General features: G+C 48.3%; 2 protein-coding genes across 6 annotated transcripts; one reads left to right on the top strand and one right to left on the bottom strand.

The window, feature by feature from the left end:
- The first annotated feature begins 295 nt into the window (after positions 1-295).
- Positions 296-12,400, top strand: LOC146342155 (zinc finger and SCAN domain-containing protein 21-like). Of its 3 annotated transcripts, none has more exons than XM_084805742.1 (5): positions 296-437; positions 2,706-3,632; positions 7,064-7,193; positions 9,680-10,157; positions 11,118-12,400. In XM_084805742.1, the coding sequence occupies exons 2-5, from the start codon at positions 2,814-2,816 to the stop codon at positions 11,131-11,133; spliced, it is 1,443 nt and encodes a 480-aa protein (XP_084661868.1). In that variant the 5' UTR covers positions 296-437; positions 2,706-2,813; the 3' UTR covers positions 11,134-12,400. The 3 variants fall into 3 exon arrangements, with proteins under 3 accessions (XP_084661868.1, XP_084661867.1, XP_084661866.1); XM_084805741.1 differs by having other exon boundaries at positions 9,677-10,157; positions 11,118-12,399; XM_084805740.1 differs by lacking the exon at positions 296-437 and adding an exon at positions 1,139-1,185.
- Positions 12,232-16,733, bottom strand: SLX1A (structure-specific endonuclease subunit SLX1A). 3 transcript variants are annotated; one of them, XM_084805745.1, is made up of 7 exons: positions 16,698-16,733; positions 15,704-15,910; positions 15,305-15,356; positions 14,856-15,185; positions 14,165-14,298; positions 13,646-13,733; positions 12,232-13,335 (listed from the first exon to the last, which is right to left on the bottom strand). In XM_084805745.1, exons 2-7 carry the CDS (start codon positions 15,874-15,876, stop codon positions 13,306-13,308), a joined length of 807 nt encoding a protein of 268 aa, XP_084661871.1. In that variant the 5' UTR covers positions 15,877-15,910; positions 16,698-16,733; the 3' UTR covers positions 12,232-13,305. The 3 variants fall into 3 exon arrangements, with proteins under 3 accessions (XP_084661871.1, XP_084661870.1, XP_084661869.1); XM_084805744.1 differs by having other exon boundaries at positions 16,418-16,733; XM_084805743.1 differs by lacking the exon at positions 16,698-16,733 and having other exon boundaries at positions 15,704-16,062.
- Between the last annotated feature and the right edge of the window lie 240 nt (positions 16,734-16,973).

The following is a 16,973-nucleotide window of genomic DNA, read 5'->3' on the forward strand; positions in this document are numbered from 1 at the left end:
AGCAGTACATCCCGATCTACTTTCTGCCCCTCCCTTGCTAAAGGTTTCATTGGGTTAAATCCAACATAAGTCCTATTTAGAGTAGACCCATTCAAATGAATGGGATTTAACGTTAGTCATGACTAACTTAAATCCTATTCATTTCAATGGGTCTACTCTAAGTAGGACTTATGTTGGATTTTACCCATTGTGTCGTTTTTGCTCCACGGAAAAACACTAACTCCTTTGTTGAAAGTTATCAGTATACTGAAGTGCTTCAAAGGGGTTAAGAAATCAAAACTCCAGCCACGATCCTAGAGAGGCTCTGAAATATCCAAGGTTAGGGAGGGATAGAAAATGCTCCTGCACGCTTTTCCGTTCCGCCTAAAGCGGGAAAGAAACCGAGTGATTTGATTCCCCCAGGCCAGCAAAGCAGGGGGGCTGCCCTTGGCAAAGGGGTGAGTTCCACATGAAGTTGGCGGGTTGGAAAGGGGTTGGTGGGAAAGAGGAAGGAAGGGCTGGAAGAAGTCCGGGCTCCCCCTTCCCAGGGCCACGTGGTCCACGCTCCAGAGTTTTAGGTTGGCCTCCTTGACTCAAGGGTGGGCAACCCTTTTGGGGGGTGGGAGCGGGGGTGTCCACTTCTAGTTGGTCTCCGGCTTGCACTACCAAATGGACGCGCTTTCTTCCTGTTTATGGAAGCCGCCCTCCCCAGCCTGACGCCCTCCAGATGGGTTGGGACTACAACTCCCAGCATCCCAGCTGGGGATGCTGGGAGTGGTAGTCCCAACCCATCTGGAGGGCGTCAGGCTGGGGGAAGTTGGAGTATTAGTCACCACTCCTGCATAGATTTAGGCTGGACTCCCATACCTGCAGTAGAGCGAGATGGTGGGATCCTGACGCGGTCGAGAGGACTGCACTATTCTTAGAGGATGCCATTTTTAATGATCTCCCTGTTTCAAAACAAAATACAAACACCCTCGCAGGTTAGAAGAAATAAAGAAAAAGCTGATCAGGAAAAGGGTTCTAGCCAAGCCCCCTCTCCCCGTTGGGCTAATCTTCTACTTGCAAAGAGTTTCCTACCTAGGGGGAGCATTGCAACACGCGATTGCCCCCTCCCCAGTCCTCAGGCTGAAGTGGTACGGTCCATTCTTCCGCTGCATTCTACTGCATGGGTAGATCGCAGGCCTGGCTGCGTTAGAGCGAAAGGTGAGATGGCCCTTTCCATTGGCTCAGCTGGGGGTACCTTACTATTTGACTCCTCCCCTCCCAGGACTGTCCCCATCGGTAGTCATCCTACCTGGCTGCATCAAAGAGAGAGGCGATACAGCCAGGCCCACTCCATCGGCGTAGCAGGGGCTAGCTGCAGTTTGCTTCCTCCCTTCCCTCCCAGAACTGATTCTAACTGGTCGTTAGATCATTTCTATAACTTTAGGAAGAATTGATACCTCAATTGGCTTGTTTTCCTTTACCCTTTTGTATCGTGTTTATTAAATTATCAACTGGGCGGGGGCTTTGACAGCCCATATTAAAGTGTAGGTGCATTATTATTGTTGATAATAATATAATAATAATTAATGTGACCTTTGCTTGGCCCATGCCATTGCTTTTGTTCTCCCTCAAGGACTCCTGCTCTCTCAAACGCTTCCACCTTTTCTCCCTTACTGCCTCTTATGCCAGGAACTGCATTCCAGAATGTCTCTGTGCTGCCACTGTCTTCCTTCAAATCCCTCCCCAAAACCTGCCTTTGATACAACCCCCAGTCCCAGAATCCTACTGTAACTAAGACGAATTATGTATAATTGAAATGATAGCATATTATTTCCCTTTTTACTCCTGTCGGCATTTCTCTCCTTCCTCCATTGTGTCCCTCCTATTTTTACATTGTAAGCCGTTTTTATTTTTATTTTTATGTATTGCATTTATATCCCGCCTTTTTTCCTCTTGCAAGGAACCCAAGGCGGCTTACATTATCCTCCTCCTCTCCGTTTTATCCTCACAACAACAACCCAGTGAGGTGGGTTGGGCTGAGAGTCTGTGACTGGCCCAAAGTCACCCAGTGAGCTTCCATGGCCAAGTGGGGACTAGAACCCGGCTCTCCCGGCACCCAGTCCATCACTTTCACCACTACACTACACTGGCTCCCTGGTTTGGGTCAGGGAACTGTCCTCTTGTCCTTCATAAAGCACCCTGTGCATGGGTGATGCTATATAGATAAGAGTAATAATAATAATGATAATATACATGCAGCAGAATGAGGCAGTAGAATAGACTTCAAACTGCAGGGGGAGGATATTTTTAAATAGTCCTCTATATTAAATCTCCCTGAAAATAGATAACCAGTACTTCTTTCTCTGGTGTGCTGGATCTCTGTTTGCAGTGAGTTTACGTGAGGAACCATTGAAAAAAAATATATCCCACCTATAGTCTGTAGAGGTTTGGTCCATTCTGCTCCTCATTCCCATCCCATTTTGTTTTGTGTGCAGACCTAGCCTGATTTAAACATTCTAGTTGTTAAGCATTTACATGCGTAGGCATGTTTCCATCTGGCTGCCATCTCATTTAGGGTGCAATCCTATGCATGTTTAGACAGGAAGAGGTCCTGCAACTCTCAGCATTTCCAGCCATCTGCCTTAAGATAAGCAACCCTATGCAACGTCCATTGATCTAGGAAAACTACCAGTGCTCCATTTTTCTGACAGAACTATGCCTCTGCTCCCTCACCACAGATTACTTTAACCACAGGCCAGAGTCAGGAACCTGAGTGTTTCTCTTCAGTGGGAGAGACTGAAGCTGAGAGAAGGCTAAGGCTGTGTGACAGTCCCTTGAAAAACAACATGGCCACACAGCAAGACGCAAACAAAATGGCTGCTCCTCCAAGAGAAATGGTGGACCTGGGACTCCCGTCACAGGTTCGAGTGAAAATGGAAGGTCAGTGCCAAGTGAACAGCAGCACGACAGAAGGAGGTGGAAAATTCCCTTGCATAATCCAATCTGAGAACACGGAGGCGTCGGTGAGAGAGGCATCTGCGCCGAGGGTGAAGCAGGAGCTTGTAGAGGCACCACTGAGGAGCTGGGATTACCAGTGGCAGCGGGTGTTAGAGGTGGTGCCAACTCCCATGAGCACCCCAGGGTGGGACAATCTACAGTTGCCTCCTCTGGCTCAAGGAGGCAACACTGAGGCCTACCTGGCCACTTTTGAGCGTGTGGCCGATGCCTCTCAGTGGCCTCGAGAAGAGTGGGTGACTCGGCTCGTGCCTGTTCTCAGTGGACAGGCCCAGCAGGCCTATTTCAGCCTGGACGCAAAGGACAAGAGTGACTATGGGAAGGTGAAGGTGGCCATTTTGAGGCTGGACGACTACATCGCCACAGAGGCACACCGCCAAGGCTTTCGGCATTTCTGTTACCAGGATGCCGAGGGGCCACGTGGGACATGCCGGCAACTACAGGAGTTCTGTCATCGCTGGTTAAGGCCCGAGAGACACACCAAGGAGCAGATTGTGGACCTGCTCATCTTGGAACAGTTCCTTGTTATCCTGCCGCAGGAAATGCAAGATTGGATTAGGGAACGTGGACCCGAGACCTGCGACCGGGCGGTGGCGCTGGCTGAGGAGTTCTTGCAGGAGCAGCAGGAGACTGAGAGATGGGCACAACAGGTGAGGAACTTTTTTCAGTCCTGATCTTTCCTGGGGCTGGGGCAGGGGGCCATCTTGGATTTGAAAGCAGGATCTTGAGTTCTGCCTAGGGAAGAGTCCAAGAGCGGGAATGGTGGTGCTGCTTCGGTGTGTATCGAATGGGCTTTCCTGCTTTCATAGGCTGTCAAGGAGCTCTGCAAACAATACACACCAGATCAGCAGTGTTGCAAGCTTTCTTGAGTTTATCAGGGCTGTCCTGAAAGACATGGTTTTTTTATATATATATATATATATATATATATATATATATAAAAAAAAAATATATATATATATATATGGGGTGCATAACCTCTTTGGCCTCTTGCATCCAGTTGTTGGTGGAGGGCCCAAGGGCCACATATGCATGCAGCCGCTCACGCCCATACAGATGTATACGCATTTTCTCTCTCTGTCTGTCATGTACACACATAGGGCAATGAGGCTTTAACCTCGCCCCCATCCCAGTGATCCTGCTTCAGGGTTGCTGAGAGCGGGATTAAGCCCCCTCCCAGGAACCGATGAGCATTGCTGCTTCAGGGTCGCTGTGAGGAGGAGGCTTGAACCGTCTCTTCCAAGTGACGCTGATGGGCATTGCTGCTTCCACACTGCCATGACCAATGCAGAAGCAGAGACCCTGATTGTGGAGGGCGGTGGCAGATGCAGCAGCAGCAGGGGCATGGGGGCTACATGATGGGTATCCGGGGGCCGCGTGCAGGCTGTGGGTTGTGCAACCCTGATATATATTAAACTTGTTTCAATAGATATTGAAAAACTTACCTAGCCCTCTCTTAAAACAGCATATGTTCACACACCTGCAACGGGCAACAGACTGATTACAAATTAAAAATGGACAATAGCCCCACTTATTGTGGCCAATACAGCTGGGACACATTGAACAAACCAGCATAGCAATGTGTACTGGTGCGTCTCTATTCACTTGGAAGGTCAAGCCTTGCCCACAGTCATGTGTGCCCTGTTGCCACGTGCGAAGTGGGCCGTGGTTTCCTCTGAAAGTGGGCAGGCGTTGCCAAGGAATCGTGAGAAGAGCCAGTCGACAAACTGTCCACGCAGGCTGCCGTGACTTCATCACCCATTGCTGCAGGTAGAAAGCACAGTGGCTGCAATTCATTTTTTTCTGATTTCCTTCCCTGCAAATTTGTTACGCTACCACCCATAACTGAAAATGTGTGCTCCAGTTGAGAAAACTCCTTGCGACTTGCATATAATCTGCACTCCGCTTCCTGGCTGGTGTCATGTACTTACTCACACGTCGTAGATTGTGGTGAAGCCAGCTGTTTGGTCAATGCCAACATTTGTATGGGGAACCTCATCACTTGACCACTGGAAATCCTGCAGCTGTGTCTGTCAACTGAACATAAGAAATGCCATGCTGTAACAGACCAAAGGCCTCCCCAGTCCAGCATTCTGTTCCCTGCAGTGGCCAAAAAGATGCCTATGGGAAGTTCACAAGCAGGACATGAATGGGATAACAGCCTCCCACTCGTATTCCCCAGCAACTGGTATTCAAGGGCCTAGTGCCTCTGATAATGGAAGTAATATATACCCATCATGACTAGTAGCCCCTACTAGCCTTGTTGTTGTGAAGTCATGTCCGACTCTTCGTGACCCCATGGACCACACCACGCCAGGTCTTCCTGTGCTCCGCTCCCTCCCAGAGTGTGCTCAAGTTCATCTCCATTGCATCGGTGATGCTATCTAGCCATCTCATCCTCTGCCATCCCGTTCTCCTTTCCTCCTAAAGGTGTCTAAGCCCCTTCTAAAGCTATCCATGTTGATTGCCATCACCACATCTTTTAGTAGCGAATTCCATAGTTTATATGCTGTGTGAGGAAGTCCTTCCTTTTTTCTCCCATCATTCATCTTAATTGGATGATCCCAGGTTCTAGGATTATGAGAGAGGGAAGGAGCAATTTAGGGAGCAATCCTGTTGGGATAGGCGGCCACCTCCGAACTCGGAGGCAACCGCCTATCCAATGCAGGGCAGGAGAAGTGTGGAGAGGATCATCCCCTCCGCATTTCAGCCGCCCTGCATTTGCAGCTAGACAGCCGATTTTGGCTGTCTAGCTGCAGGAAGGCGGAGTGGGGGAAGTGGCTGCCAGGCAACACATAGGATGTGTCATACCAGCATTTCTGCCTTCCCCTCCCCGGAACGCCCCCTGCAACGCCCTATTTTCACCGCTCCTCTTCTGTGTGCAGAGGGTGGGGCCATTCCGAGCTGCCTGCAAGGCAGTGTGGGGCGGGGGGGAAGGTCGGTTGTCAGGGAACCAACCTCAGAGTGCGGACTCCAAGGTTGGTTCCCAGAAACTGACATATTCTATGGCCATCTAGCCTCTGACTAGCAGCCATAGGATTGCTCCCTTAAATGATCAAGGGGCTTTAGTTGCAAAAAAAGTGCAACTAAAATGATCAAGGGGCTGGAGCAACTTCCCTATGAGGGAAGTTCACAAGAACTGAAATTGTTACCTTGGAAAAAAGGAGGGTGAGGGGAGACATGATAGAGGTGTACAAAATTATGTGTGGTGTGGAGAAAGTGGATAGGGAGACTTTTTCTCCCTCTCTCATAATACTAGAACCTGGGGTCATCCCATGAAGCTGATTGATGGGAGATTCAGGACAGATAAAAGGAAGGACTTCATCACTACAAGATGTAGTGATGGCCACCAATTTGCTTTAAAAGTGGTTAGACAAATTCCTGGAGGAGAAGGCTATCCATGGCTACTAGTTCTGATGGCTATATGTCAGCTCCAGTATCAGAGGCAGTATGCCTGTGTACACTAGTTGCTGGGGAACATGGGTGGGAGGGTCCTTTTGCATCCTGCTTGTGGGTTTCCTGTGGGCAGCTGGTGGGCCATGGTGTGAACTAGATGGACCCTTGGTCTGATCCAGTATGGCTTTTCTTATGTTCTTAGGGAGAAAAACATCTCCCTATCCACTTTCTCTACATCATGCATAATTTTATACATCTTTACCATGTTCCCCCTTACTCACCTTTTTTCTAAGCTAAAAAGCCCCAAATGTTGTAACCTTTCCTCATAGGGGAGTTGCTTCAGCCCCATGATCATTTTGGTTGCCCTTTTCTACACCTTTTCCAGCTCTCTCTCTCTCTCTCTCTCTGGTGTAAGATTTTTTTAAGCATTACCCATACAATTTAAGCTTAACTGTGTACCTGTGAGGGCTAGAAACTTGACTTTTTAAGGACATGAAAGCTGCCCTTCTTTGGATGCCAGACTTTGCACCCAGCATTAGTTCCTATGCAATCCAAATCTCCAAAGCCCTGCCACTTGCTTCCAGCAGGAAAGCAAGTGAAAGCATCTTGCACTTAGTTATAACATTTGTCCCATCCCGGTTCAGCTAATTTGACCATGGCCTTCCATTTGTTGTTGTTGTTTCAGATAACAGTGCCGATTGAGATGGTGATTGTAAACTCCCCCATTGTAGATCAGGCTCTGTCAGACACAGCACAGAGACATCCACACAGGGAGGCCAAGCAAGCTGACAATGAGGATATCAGCTCATTGCAAGGTAACTGTAACAAGAAGTGCCTCAGAAGGGTTGATGGTTATTGCTGTTTGCAGGATTAGGTCCGTGGCATTATTTATTGATTTCATTTTTATACTGCCCAATAGCTGAAGCTTTCTGGGTGCTTCACAAAATTAAGACTGCAAAAATACAACAGAAAGTACAATATAAAATAGATTAAAACTACAGAATAAAAATAAAACCAGAGTAAAACCTAGCAGCAGTGCAGATATTTAAAATGCAATAGCAGATTTAAGACAGCAGAGCTAAAAAACTGGAATGCTAAAAATGCCTGGGAAAATAAAAAGGTCTTCATTTGGCACTGGAAAGAGTACAACTGTTCTCCCATAGCTAGGATTTAGGATGGATTCACCTGGCTGTTATTTCCCCTTGCTCAGAAGTAACCTTTTAACATAAAAAAACTCAACAGATTAGGGCTGGCCACAGGGCACATGGATTCAGCAAAATGCATAATCACGCCTGTCCTATAAGTCATCTCCCCCCCCCCCTCCCCCGGTAAAGAAGCTGCAAAAAGCTTCCCTGGAGCTTCCCTGGAGAAATCAGCTGTCTGAATGCTAATGGTGAGCAAGAAGGAAGATTGAAGGTGGAAAATCCATAGAAATATGATAAAAGATAAGGGTTGATCTCTTGAGATCCCAAATACAGTCTGTGGCATCCCACCACACAAACTGTTTAACAACCTTGAGGCCCTGGAAGCAGATGCCATTAGTAGGGTCTTGGAGCTCCAGCATAACTGCAGAGAGATCCCCTCCTTTATAACGTGGTGACCAAGATCGGCTGTTGTGCAGCAGGTATCAGAGCATGACCAGGCTATGCCAAGATGTGAGCTATGCGAGCTGATTCAGGTCACGTATTGGCATAGCCTGGTCATGCTCTGATACAGATAATGACCTGCTGGACAACAGCCAATCTTGGTCCCTATGTTATGTAGTCAGGGGGAAAAAAAGGAAAGGTTCCTCCTGTGCAAGCACTGGGTCATTGCTGACCCCTAGAGGGACACCGCTTGCGCTGGCGTTTTCATGGCAGACTATAGCGGGGTGGTTTACCATTGCCTTCCCCAGTCGTGACCACCTTTCCCGCAGCAAGCTGGGTACTCATTTTGCCGACCTCGGAAGGATGGAAGGCTGAGTCAACCTGAGCTGGCTACCCGAGATCCGGCTTCCACTGGGATCGAACTCAGTTCGTGGGGAGAGTTTCGGTTGCAATACTGCCGCCTACCAATCTCTGATACAAATTCAGCCTCTTCTCCTCCCCATTCTCCAAATTAGCAGTTGGAGCAGTTGGACAATATATTTGATATAGGTGAGTGGAAACCTGTGCTTTAACATCAGATATCGTGCCAGAGCTGTAGGAAAGATTTCTAATTTTTGAAACTCTAGTATTTAATGGAGGTCAAATTGATGGTTTGGTGTTGAATTCAGATAGAATGTACATATATGGTATAAACTTAGGGATGGAGACGATGGGCATCTGTTGATCCTACAGGCCATTTGAGTTTGACACCCCAGTATGGAATGTGGAGCAGCTTAAATATGCGATTTTCCTAAACACCATCAATACCATTTTGAAATTATCGTAAGGGCTAGAAACTTGCCCTTACACACACACACGCACACTTAAAGCTGAGATCCTCAGGAAGCTGAATTATGTGCCCACTACCAAATTCCACATTCATATGGCTCTATAACAGAATGCATAACAAAAAGTTATGTCTCATAAATAACTAAAAGTAAAAAAACCCTCTGCAGACAGTAGTGAAATTAAGTATTTAAGCGAGACACAAGGCTTGAAGTGCCAAATGTATGTAGTATAAAAGCGCCCAACACCCAGGATTGGGGAAAATAATCATGATCTGTAGTCACAAAAACATCCACATGAAAAACTGTGGTTGATTTGATTCCTGCCAGATATGGAAATCTGCAGAATTCATTGAATGTCCAAACTGATCAATGGCTGATTTGACAGGTCACTGAACCTGTTTCCACCAAGTTATAAGTTAACCTCAACAAGCTATATATGAGTAGAATAACAATTGTGATCAGTCGTGCAGTTTCTCAATGCTGGTGAAGGTATTGAGCTCTTCAGGTAGCCAGTATTCAAAATCAATAACTTTAGGAACTTGCACAGAGCAAAAATGTATTTATTTATAAAAATATTTCTGAATCACCTTTCGACTTAGAAATGAGCCCAAGGCGACTTACAATTAAAAACTTTAAGACAATTTATGGCACAATCCTATGCATGGAAAAAGTCCTACAGCTCCCAGCATTCCCCAGCCAGCATGCTGGCTGGGGCATGCTGGGAGTTGTAGAACTTTTTTGGGTCTAAACATGCATAGGATTGTGCCCTTAATTAAATAAATGAAACTGCGGTTGCCAGGGATTGAACTTGGGATGCAAAGCAGGTGTTCTGCAGCTGAGTGATGGTTCCTCCCCACACATGCCTTCTCTCTCTCTCTCCCCCAGCAGAATGCAACTTTGCAAGCCAAGCTGGGATCAAGGATGCATGCCAGGGAGACTCCGAAGAACAAGGCAGGAGATCTCAAGGGGAACTGGGAGAAGTCGTTTTCCCAAAGGGTGACCCTAGGAGGTCACATGTGAGTGAGCAAGGCTTGGGGAGGCCACAGAGGGGGGGCTGCCTGTCGGTGAGGGTGATCAAGGACAGAGGGCTTGGAGCCATCCTGACCGACCCAGAAGCCAAGCGTCACCTGTGCAAGGAGTGTGGGAAAAGATTTCGCAAGAGGTGGGACCTCATCAGGCACGAAAGGATCCACACAGGCGAGAAGCCATACCAGTGCCCGGAATGTGGGAACAGCTTCAACCGGAACACGACCCTCACGAAACACCTCCTCATTCACTCAGGGGAGAAGCCCCATCAGTGCGCCTACTGTGGGAAGAGGTTCACACGGCGCTCGCACGTCGTGAACCACCAAAGACGCCATTCGTGGTAGGAGCCGCTCTGTTTCTGTCTCGTGGGCCTGTGGCGAGGCTGCGAGATGAACGGGTGTGGGTGGAAGGGAAGTGCGAGCTGGAAGAGGGTGGCCTAGAAAGGGTACATTCAGTTTTCTCTGGGAGGGTTTCCCAGACCAGACCAAATGGGCCCTGGATTGCTTTCCAGGTAGCAAACACCTGCCCAGAGATGACACATGAATGGGCAGTGTTCCCCAACCCAGTGTGAAAACAGCTGGCTTAGCTTTCTCCCTGACATAATTAGAAGAGACCATAGCTCTGGTAGAACACGTGTTTTGCATGCAGAAGGACCCAGATTAACCTATCTCCAGTTAAAAAGGAATGGGTAGCAAGAGATCGGAAGAAAGATCTCTGCCTGAGCCCTTGCAGAGTTTCTGTTGGTCAGACTAGACTGGGCTAAATGAGCGAATGTTATTCTATGAAATCGTGGCTCGGGGTGAAGGAAAGTAGAGGTGGGTAAATCCATCTATATTCAGTCTATGTCATTTTCACACATACTCACCCATAACTGTTTCATCCTGTTTCTGCATTAATCTGCAATGTTTTTTTAACCCCCCACACACAAAAACTGCATTTTAATATATATATTTCTCACAGTGCAAGCCTATACATGTCTACTCAGAAGTCAGCCACACTGACTTCAGGGGGGCACACTCCCAGATAAGTGAGGATAGGGTTGCAGCTGTCGGCCCCTTGCATACCAGATAGGCTTCCAACACAGGGGAACGACTGTCAAGCAAACAACCCGTTTGCCTTCTCAAGTGGTGCAATCCCAGGAGGACTGTGCCACCTTTTCCTGAACATGTTAATTAGTCCTCGCCTAACAGGCGAGGGCTCTGCGTTGAGTTTCAGCCCAAAATGATGGCCCAAATTGACAGAGAAGCAAGTCTCGACTTGTCGGTTCCTTCTAATAATGTACCCTCTGCATTGGTTGCAGCCAAGGAAGGTCTTGATGAAACAGCCACCGCTTCCGGTCCATGCGACAGATTTGGGAGCAGGGAAGCCTTTTAACTCCTCTATCTGGAGGCAAAGGGGATTGCCGCATGTTTGCATTGCAAGGCTCGGAGCTGAGGCTATGCTGTTGCAGAGGAATGGCTTCAAGAGTATTCGTCACCTGTGTGCATCTTGGATCCAATGACTGAAAACACATCAGAGGACAAGCAGCTTTCAGGGGCGCCCACTCTGGCCAGGCCAGGGAAGAAGATCTGTGCCCACTTCTATTTTCAGGCAAAAGGCAACAAGACTGAGGGAGCTTCCGAGACAGAGGGACGTCATCCAACTTTGCCCAATCCAGAATGGTGATGATGAGGTCCAATTCCAGAATTCTTTGGGTTTTCGGATTATCAGACCACTTGCTGGAGCAGAAGTTAGCATTTCAACAAGGACACTTGAGTGCAAACTACCAGACGCTCCTTGAAGGACTAATTTTGATCCAGTTACTATTTTTGATCTAAGCCAGCCTTGCTGAGCTGGAATTACGCTTTCATCACATTGCTGCATCCATGCCTGAAGCTGACTATTCTCATCAAGGAGACAAACGTGATGCATTTAAAGGGCAAAATACACCCCAGCAGCAGAGGAACAGTGCTGTCCACACTTGGGGGCACTGTATGGACTTTGTCTGCAATTGAACACCCAGGTGACGGAGCCCAGGAAAATGAGGTGTAGTCTAGCCTGGCCCAGGTTAAAATAAACTCCGGCTCTTCAGCTGGAGATAAAATGGCCAACTGACCAGAAGAAACACTTGCATGGTGTGCTCCTGTGCCTTTCACAGCAGCTCAATTTGCAGAAATCAACAGGTTTCACAGCATGGGGAAAACATTAGCACCTGCCAATCTCTGCACATCAAGCTGCTGTGAAAGACAGAGGTACAGTGGCTAGTTGAAAATTTGGTAACTGAAGTTGGAGAAGGAAACAGGAAACATACCAGTCTTTCATGCTGTTGCTGAGGAGAGGCTGAATCATTCCCTTGTTTGAGTTATGTAAGGTGTAACTGACAACTGTTAAGTGTTTTCATTTTAACGTAACCCTTTTAAAATAGAAAATCAATTCGACACCGTTTATGTAATAATTTATTTCCCTCTTTTCCAAAACATTGTCCAAAAGCCACTTATGACAAACTTTGACTGGAGAATACATAAATTATCAGACATTCATAAATCAAGTCATTTGTTGTAATAAAAACTGTCAACAGTGACTTGTTGACTGGATACCTCTTGCTTTTCAAGCCTCTCCTAGTCCTGTTCTAGAAGTGTACAGATTTTTTTTATAAAGCGCATAGTTTATTTAAGAGGAGAAAATCAGCTTCCTTGAGCAGAGTCCGGATTTTTTTTAAAAAAACACATGCTAAGATAGCCTTCAGCATTTTTCAGTCTCTTTCAGTACTGTGGTCAGGAAACAAGTCTTTTCTTTGTTCCATATAAACACTCAACACACCATATAAAACAGTAGTAATAGTAGTAATCATGTTTACATACACACTTTAGGTCAGGTGTAGGTAACCTGGATCTTCCCAGATATTCTGGACTAAAACTCCCATAAGCCCCAGTCAGCATGGCCAGTGGTCAGGGATTCTGGGAGTTGCAGTCAAAAACATCTGAACGGCATCAGGTTGCCTACCCCAGCTTTAGATTCATGGAACTCCTTTCCTTATTCATCAGTCTTCAATTGACTGTGCTGAAGCTATTCAGCAGTGCAATCACCACAGCTGTCCTGATGAACTAGAACATCTACATCCTAACCAGGAAATTCAGGTATGCTGGCGGGAGGAAGCTTCTTCAAATCTAGCCAATCTGGATTCTGTGCTCTTCTCCAAAAGTCTGGGAGACCTGTCCCCCACTCCTTCCCATTTCACAGACATCCTGCCTGATTCTTGATCCTTTATTTAATCATTCCACTTCAGAAAATCCAGTCATTTGTCACATGATCCTGGGGCTGGGAGTTTAAAGATCCCAGGCCCAGCTGGGAGAAGAACAAGAAGGGACTCTTGATTGAAGGGGCCCAGCCCTCTGGTCAAAAAAGGAGCTGGACCACACTGAGTACTGGGATTCCTGGGTATTCTTCCACTTTCCCAAAGGGGAAAGGTCAATTGTGGTCACTTTTTCTAAAGGGTGCAGGGTCTTCTTTCACTGTTGCAATTCATTAGCCCAATGTTCCTGCAGCAGAAAAGAAAGGACAGGTAATTTACATGGGATGAAGACCTCAGTGGAAGTGATGGGGCTTATACAGGAAGTGATGTGGCCAAATAAAGGGGGCCAACGCTTAACTAGCACAGGCAAGAAATATTGTTGGTGACCAAGACAGAAGAAAGCTGGTCCAGAGATGTGCAAAGAGAAAAGGCTTAACAAGAGCAGGGAGAGGGTTATGTTTCAACATGGTGTACATCCCCTGCTGGAAAACAATTCAGCAAACTGAGCTTCCAGCACAAAGCAGACAAGTTTAGGAATAATCGCGAGAGATCTTTACCTGGGAGGACGTGGGGTCAGCCTCTAGGTCATCATAACAGCCTTTATGGTGACGAATTAGATCTCCCCAAAGCACAAGATTCTTGCAGCTGAGGAAAAGAAATAAAGCAGAAATCAGTGGGCTAGTTCACACATCACATCGTGACTTAGTTTATCCATTGGGGCTGCTGTGTTGTGCTGCAGGGACCCAGCTTGGCGCCCGGCTTGTGTCATGGAAATCCAGATAGCATGGGTTGTTTGAGACAACCCTCAAACCACCCTGAAACATGCCATGGGTTATATGAGGGTTGTCTAAGCCTCAAACAACCCCTGCTGTCTGTGTTCACATGACAGGACAGGCCAAATGGCACCTGTAGATGCCCGGTGTGATGCAATGGCCTCCATGGGTAAATTAAGCCATGGTGAGCTGTCGTGACCTGCGAACCAGATCAGTGAGGTCATGGGGGGGCAGTGAAGGAGGGAAATCAGTGCTAATCTTTAAATTCTGTACACAATGCTATGCACAGGAGAAGTTGCTTACCTTGGGCATTTCCCTTCTATAGGCAGGAACTGATGTGGTTCCTTCTCTAGGAAAACCTGAGACAGGCAAATGATATGAGCAGCCATGGTGCAGCCAGGGTGGAAGCAGTGCAGAGGGGTGTCGTCATCCTCATCCTGAAGAGAAAGATTTCAGAATACAGCCCTCAATTCCTTCCAGCTAACCCCTCTGTGACCACCACCACCCTGCCCCCAAAAGAACAGAGAAAAAACTCATACCATGTTTTGGACCAATAAACCCAACTCCCCTTTTGGATGACCCCTGTGCCTTGACTTCCAAGTCCCTATTCCCCCAAATCCAAATCCAGTTGCTGCCAAAGAGCATTTCAGAGGCCAGACAGATGCTTTGAATAAAATAAAACGCTCGTCCCAGGAACCTCAGTACTCAAACCACCTGACCATCATGGAACCCAGATTTCTAGCCCTTCTCAACCCTCTAAGCCAGGGTGAGCACATGTCAGACCTGATGCATCTGCATTTGGGTTTTTTTTTTACTAGAACTCCCCCCACATCCAGCTTTTTTCATTACAGCAGCCTAATTTAGGGCGGGCGGAGCCTTTTTGTTGTTGCTGTTGTTATACCATCAAGATCTACCAGTAGTTCCTGATCTACCTTCTGCCCACCCCTGCTCTAAGCCACTCTCTTGATGTAGGATCCTGATGTCCCACACGTACCTGGAACTTTTTCAGACAGATACTACAGCATTGTGGAGTTGCCACCCATCCCTCTGTGGGTACTGGCTTCACCCCTTTGCCTTCTTTGACTGCTCGAACCTGCCCAAAGGCCACTGGCATGTGTAGAGGAGGCTCCAGGCCTGTGGGGAAGTCTCTGCAATATTCCTGCTTGAGCCAGCGGATGGTGAGGGGCAGGCGGCACCACGGAGCAGCTCGGAGCATGTGGGCTAAGACACGCAGGTGGAAGTCAAACTGCCGCTCCCGGGAGGTGCGACGGGTAACATGGGTGAGACGGCGGGAGGAGTGCGGGTGCTGCCAAGCCCACTCAAACTGCGGGAATGAACAAGAGAAAGGGGCGGGGGGAATCAAAAGGGATTGCCTGAGGGGTGGGAAGACTCCACTGCTAAGGGGAAAAGGCAGCTGTGAGCAGAGATTGAGAAGCGCCTTACCCGCAGAGCAGCCACGTCAGAGGGGAAGCCATGGACAGTCAACACCATTTCCCTGCAAGGAGAGAGGAAGGGGAGCTCACTTTCCCAGCCTGGAAGGCTGAGAATGCCCAGTTCCCAGCATGCACTGGTGCCCCCTCAGCATGGTTGGCCTCAGAAATGGGCATACGAGAACGAAGGCCCAGCCAGAAAAGGGAATTTTGGAAGGGCTGTAGCTCAGTGGTAGAGCACATGTTCTCCTTGCAGAAGATCCCATGTTCAATCCCCGGCATCTCCAGATGGTCTGGCAAGGACCTGTCTAAAATCCTAGAGCGCCACTGCCAGTCAGTGTTGACAATAATGACTTTGGTGACCAGTAGCCTGGCTGAGAATAAAGCAGCTTTCTATGTTCTCCTGCGTTACCAAGGCCCCCGGCCACTTGTCTTCCAAGCCCCACCACGGCGTTTCCCAGCATTGTGCTGATCTATGCGTCGTTCAGGATTGACGGTGAAGCCAACGTAGACACGGCCCTGATAGCGGGGGTTGGTGCAGTAGAGAAGATAGACTCCAAAAAAGCTGCACACTTCCACCACCATGGCCGCCGCCAGTGGTTGAGCAGGTCCAAGAATTCTACAGGTAAGGAGAAAGCAGGTGTCAGAATACAAATCCAGCTCTCTTGCAGTAGCGCCACCGTTTCCCATTGCTACTTCTGCCTGTCCAACACCTGCCTGTCCAGCACCTCCTCATTTTCCATCCTGCTATGGATGATGGATACAGTTGGGCAGGCAATGTGCAACCCTCCAGATATTTTGGTCTACAACTCACATCACCCCTCACCATTGGCTCTTCTGGCTATAGCCAATGGGAGTTGTAGTCCAAAACCTCTGGTCGGGCACAAGTTGCCAATCCCTGCTACTTGATCCTGGTGCAGCTCCTGCATTTTTAAAGGGCTGTGCGCAAGGCATGAACTCCACATCACTGCATCTCCATGGTGGTTAGAATTAGACCTGCTGAATTCCTGCCTGTCAACACAGTTCAATTCCCATTGTAGGAAGCACAGCACATGTTGAACTTCTGCCTGTCATGCAACACAGAGATCCCTGCCAAGAGGAGCGGGGTGAGGACCTGGATACAAACCTAGTGCCACATTTGACCTCAGCACATTTGACCCCCCTCGATTATCTTTTTCCACAAAGGCGCGCCTGGTTTTGTGCCCCCTTCAGATCTCCGACATTCCGCATCAAGCTCTGCGCTTTCCAGCCACGATCCCCCCTTCCCGTCGTTCCCTCTGCCCGAGCCTACTCCCAGTTCCCGCCATGCACTGCTACTCCCATCCCCCCTTGGACGCGTCCAGCCCTCCCTCCTGAGGACGGCCGCCGGTCAGCCGTTGCCTAGCAACGCTCCCCCTCCCGCTAACCGTTATCTCGAGTTCAGCCTCGTTCGCATTCAAGGGGCGGGCACGAAGAAATCCCCCGCTCGCATGGGCGCCACCCACGAGCGGAAGGGGTGACGTCATGAGAGCAGGCACGGAGCGTAGACTTATTTGAAAAAAGTGAGAAGAGGTGTAATCGGAAAAGATGTAAAAAACATGCCGGGGCATGCTGGGAGTTGTAGGACTTTTTTCTGTCTGAGCATGCATAGGATCGCGCCCTTCGTCTATGACAGGGGCAGAGCGGAGTCGCTGTATCCTTGA

This window comes from Heloderma suspectum, chromosome 6 (genome assembly GCF_057233095.1).
Source record: "Heloderma suspectum isolate Gila_16-S chromosome 6, 16-S_ref, whole genome shotgun sequence".
NCBI lineage: Eukaryota > Metazoa > Chordata > Lepidosauria > Squamata > Helodermatidae > Heloderma > Heloderma suspectum.

Coding starts and splice junctions, on each gene's coding strand:
- LOC146342155 (XM_084805741.1), top strand. CDS start 2,814: ATGGCCACACAGCAAGACGCAAACAAAATGGCTGCTCCTCCAAGAGAA. Junction 3,633..7,063: donor CTGAGAGATGGGCACAACAG/GTGAGGAACTTT, acceptor TTGTTGTTTCAG/ATAACAGTGCCGATTGAGAT. Junction 7,194..9,676: donor GGATATCAGCTCATTGCAAG/GTAACTGTAACA, acceptor TCTCTCCCCCAG/CAGAATGCAACTTTGCAAGC.
- SLX1A (XM_084805743.1), bottom strand. CDS start 15,981: ATGGGAAACGGTGGCGCTACTGCAAGAGAGCTGGATTTGTATTCTGAC. Junction 15,357..15,703: donor ACAAGTGGCCGGGGGCCTTG/GTAACGCAGGAG, acceptor CTCTCCTTGCAG/GGAAATGGTGTTGACTGTCC. Junction 15,186..15,304: donor CTGACGTGGCTGCTCTGCGG/GTAAGGCGCTTC, acceptor TCATTCCCGCAG/TTTGAGTGGGCTTGGCAGCA.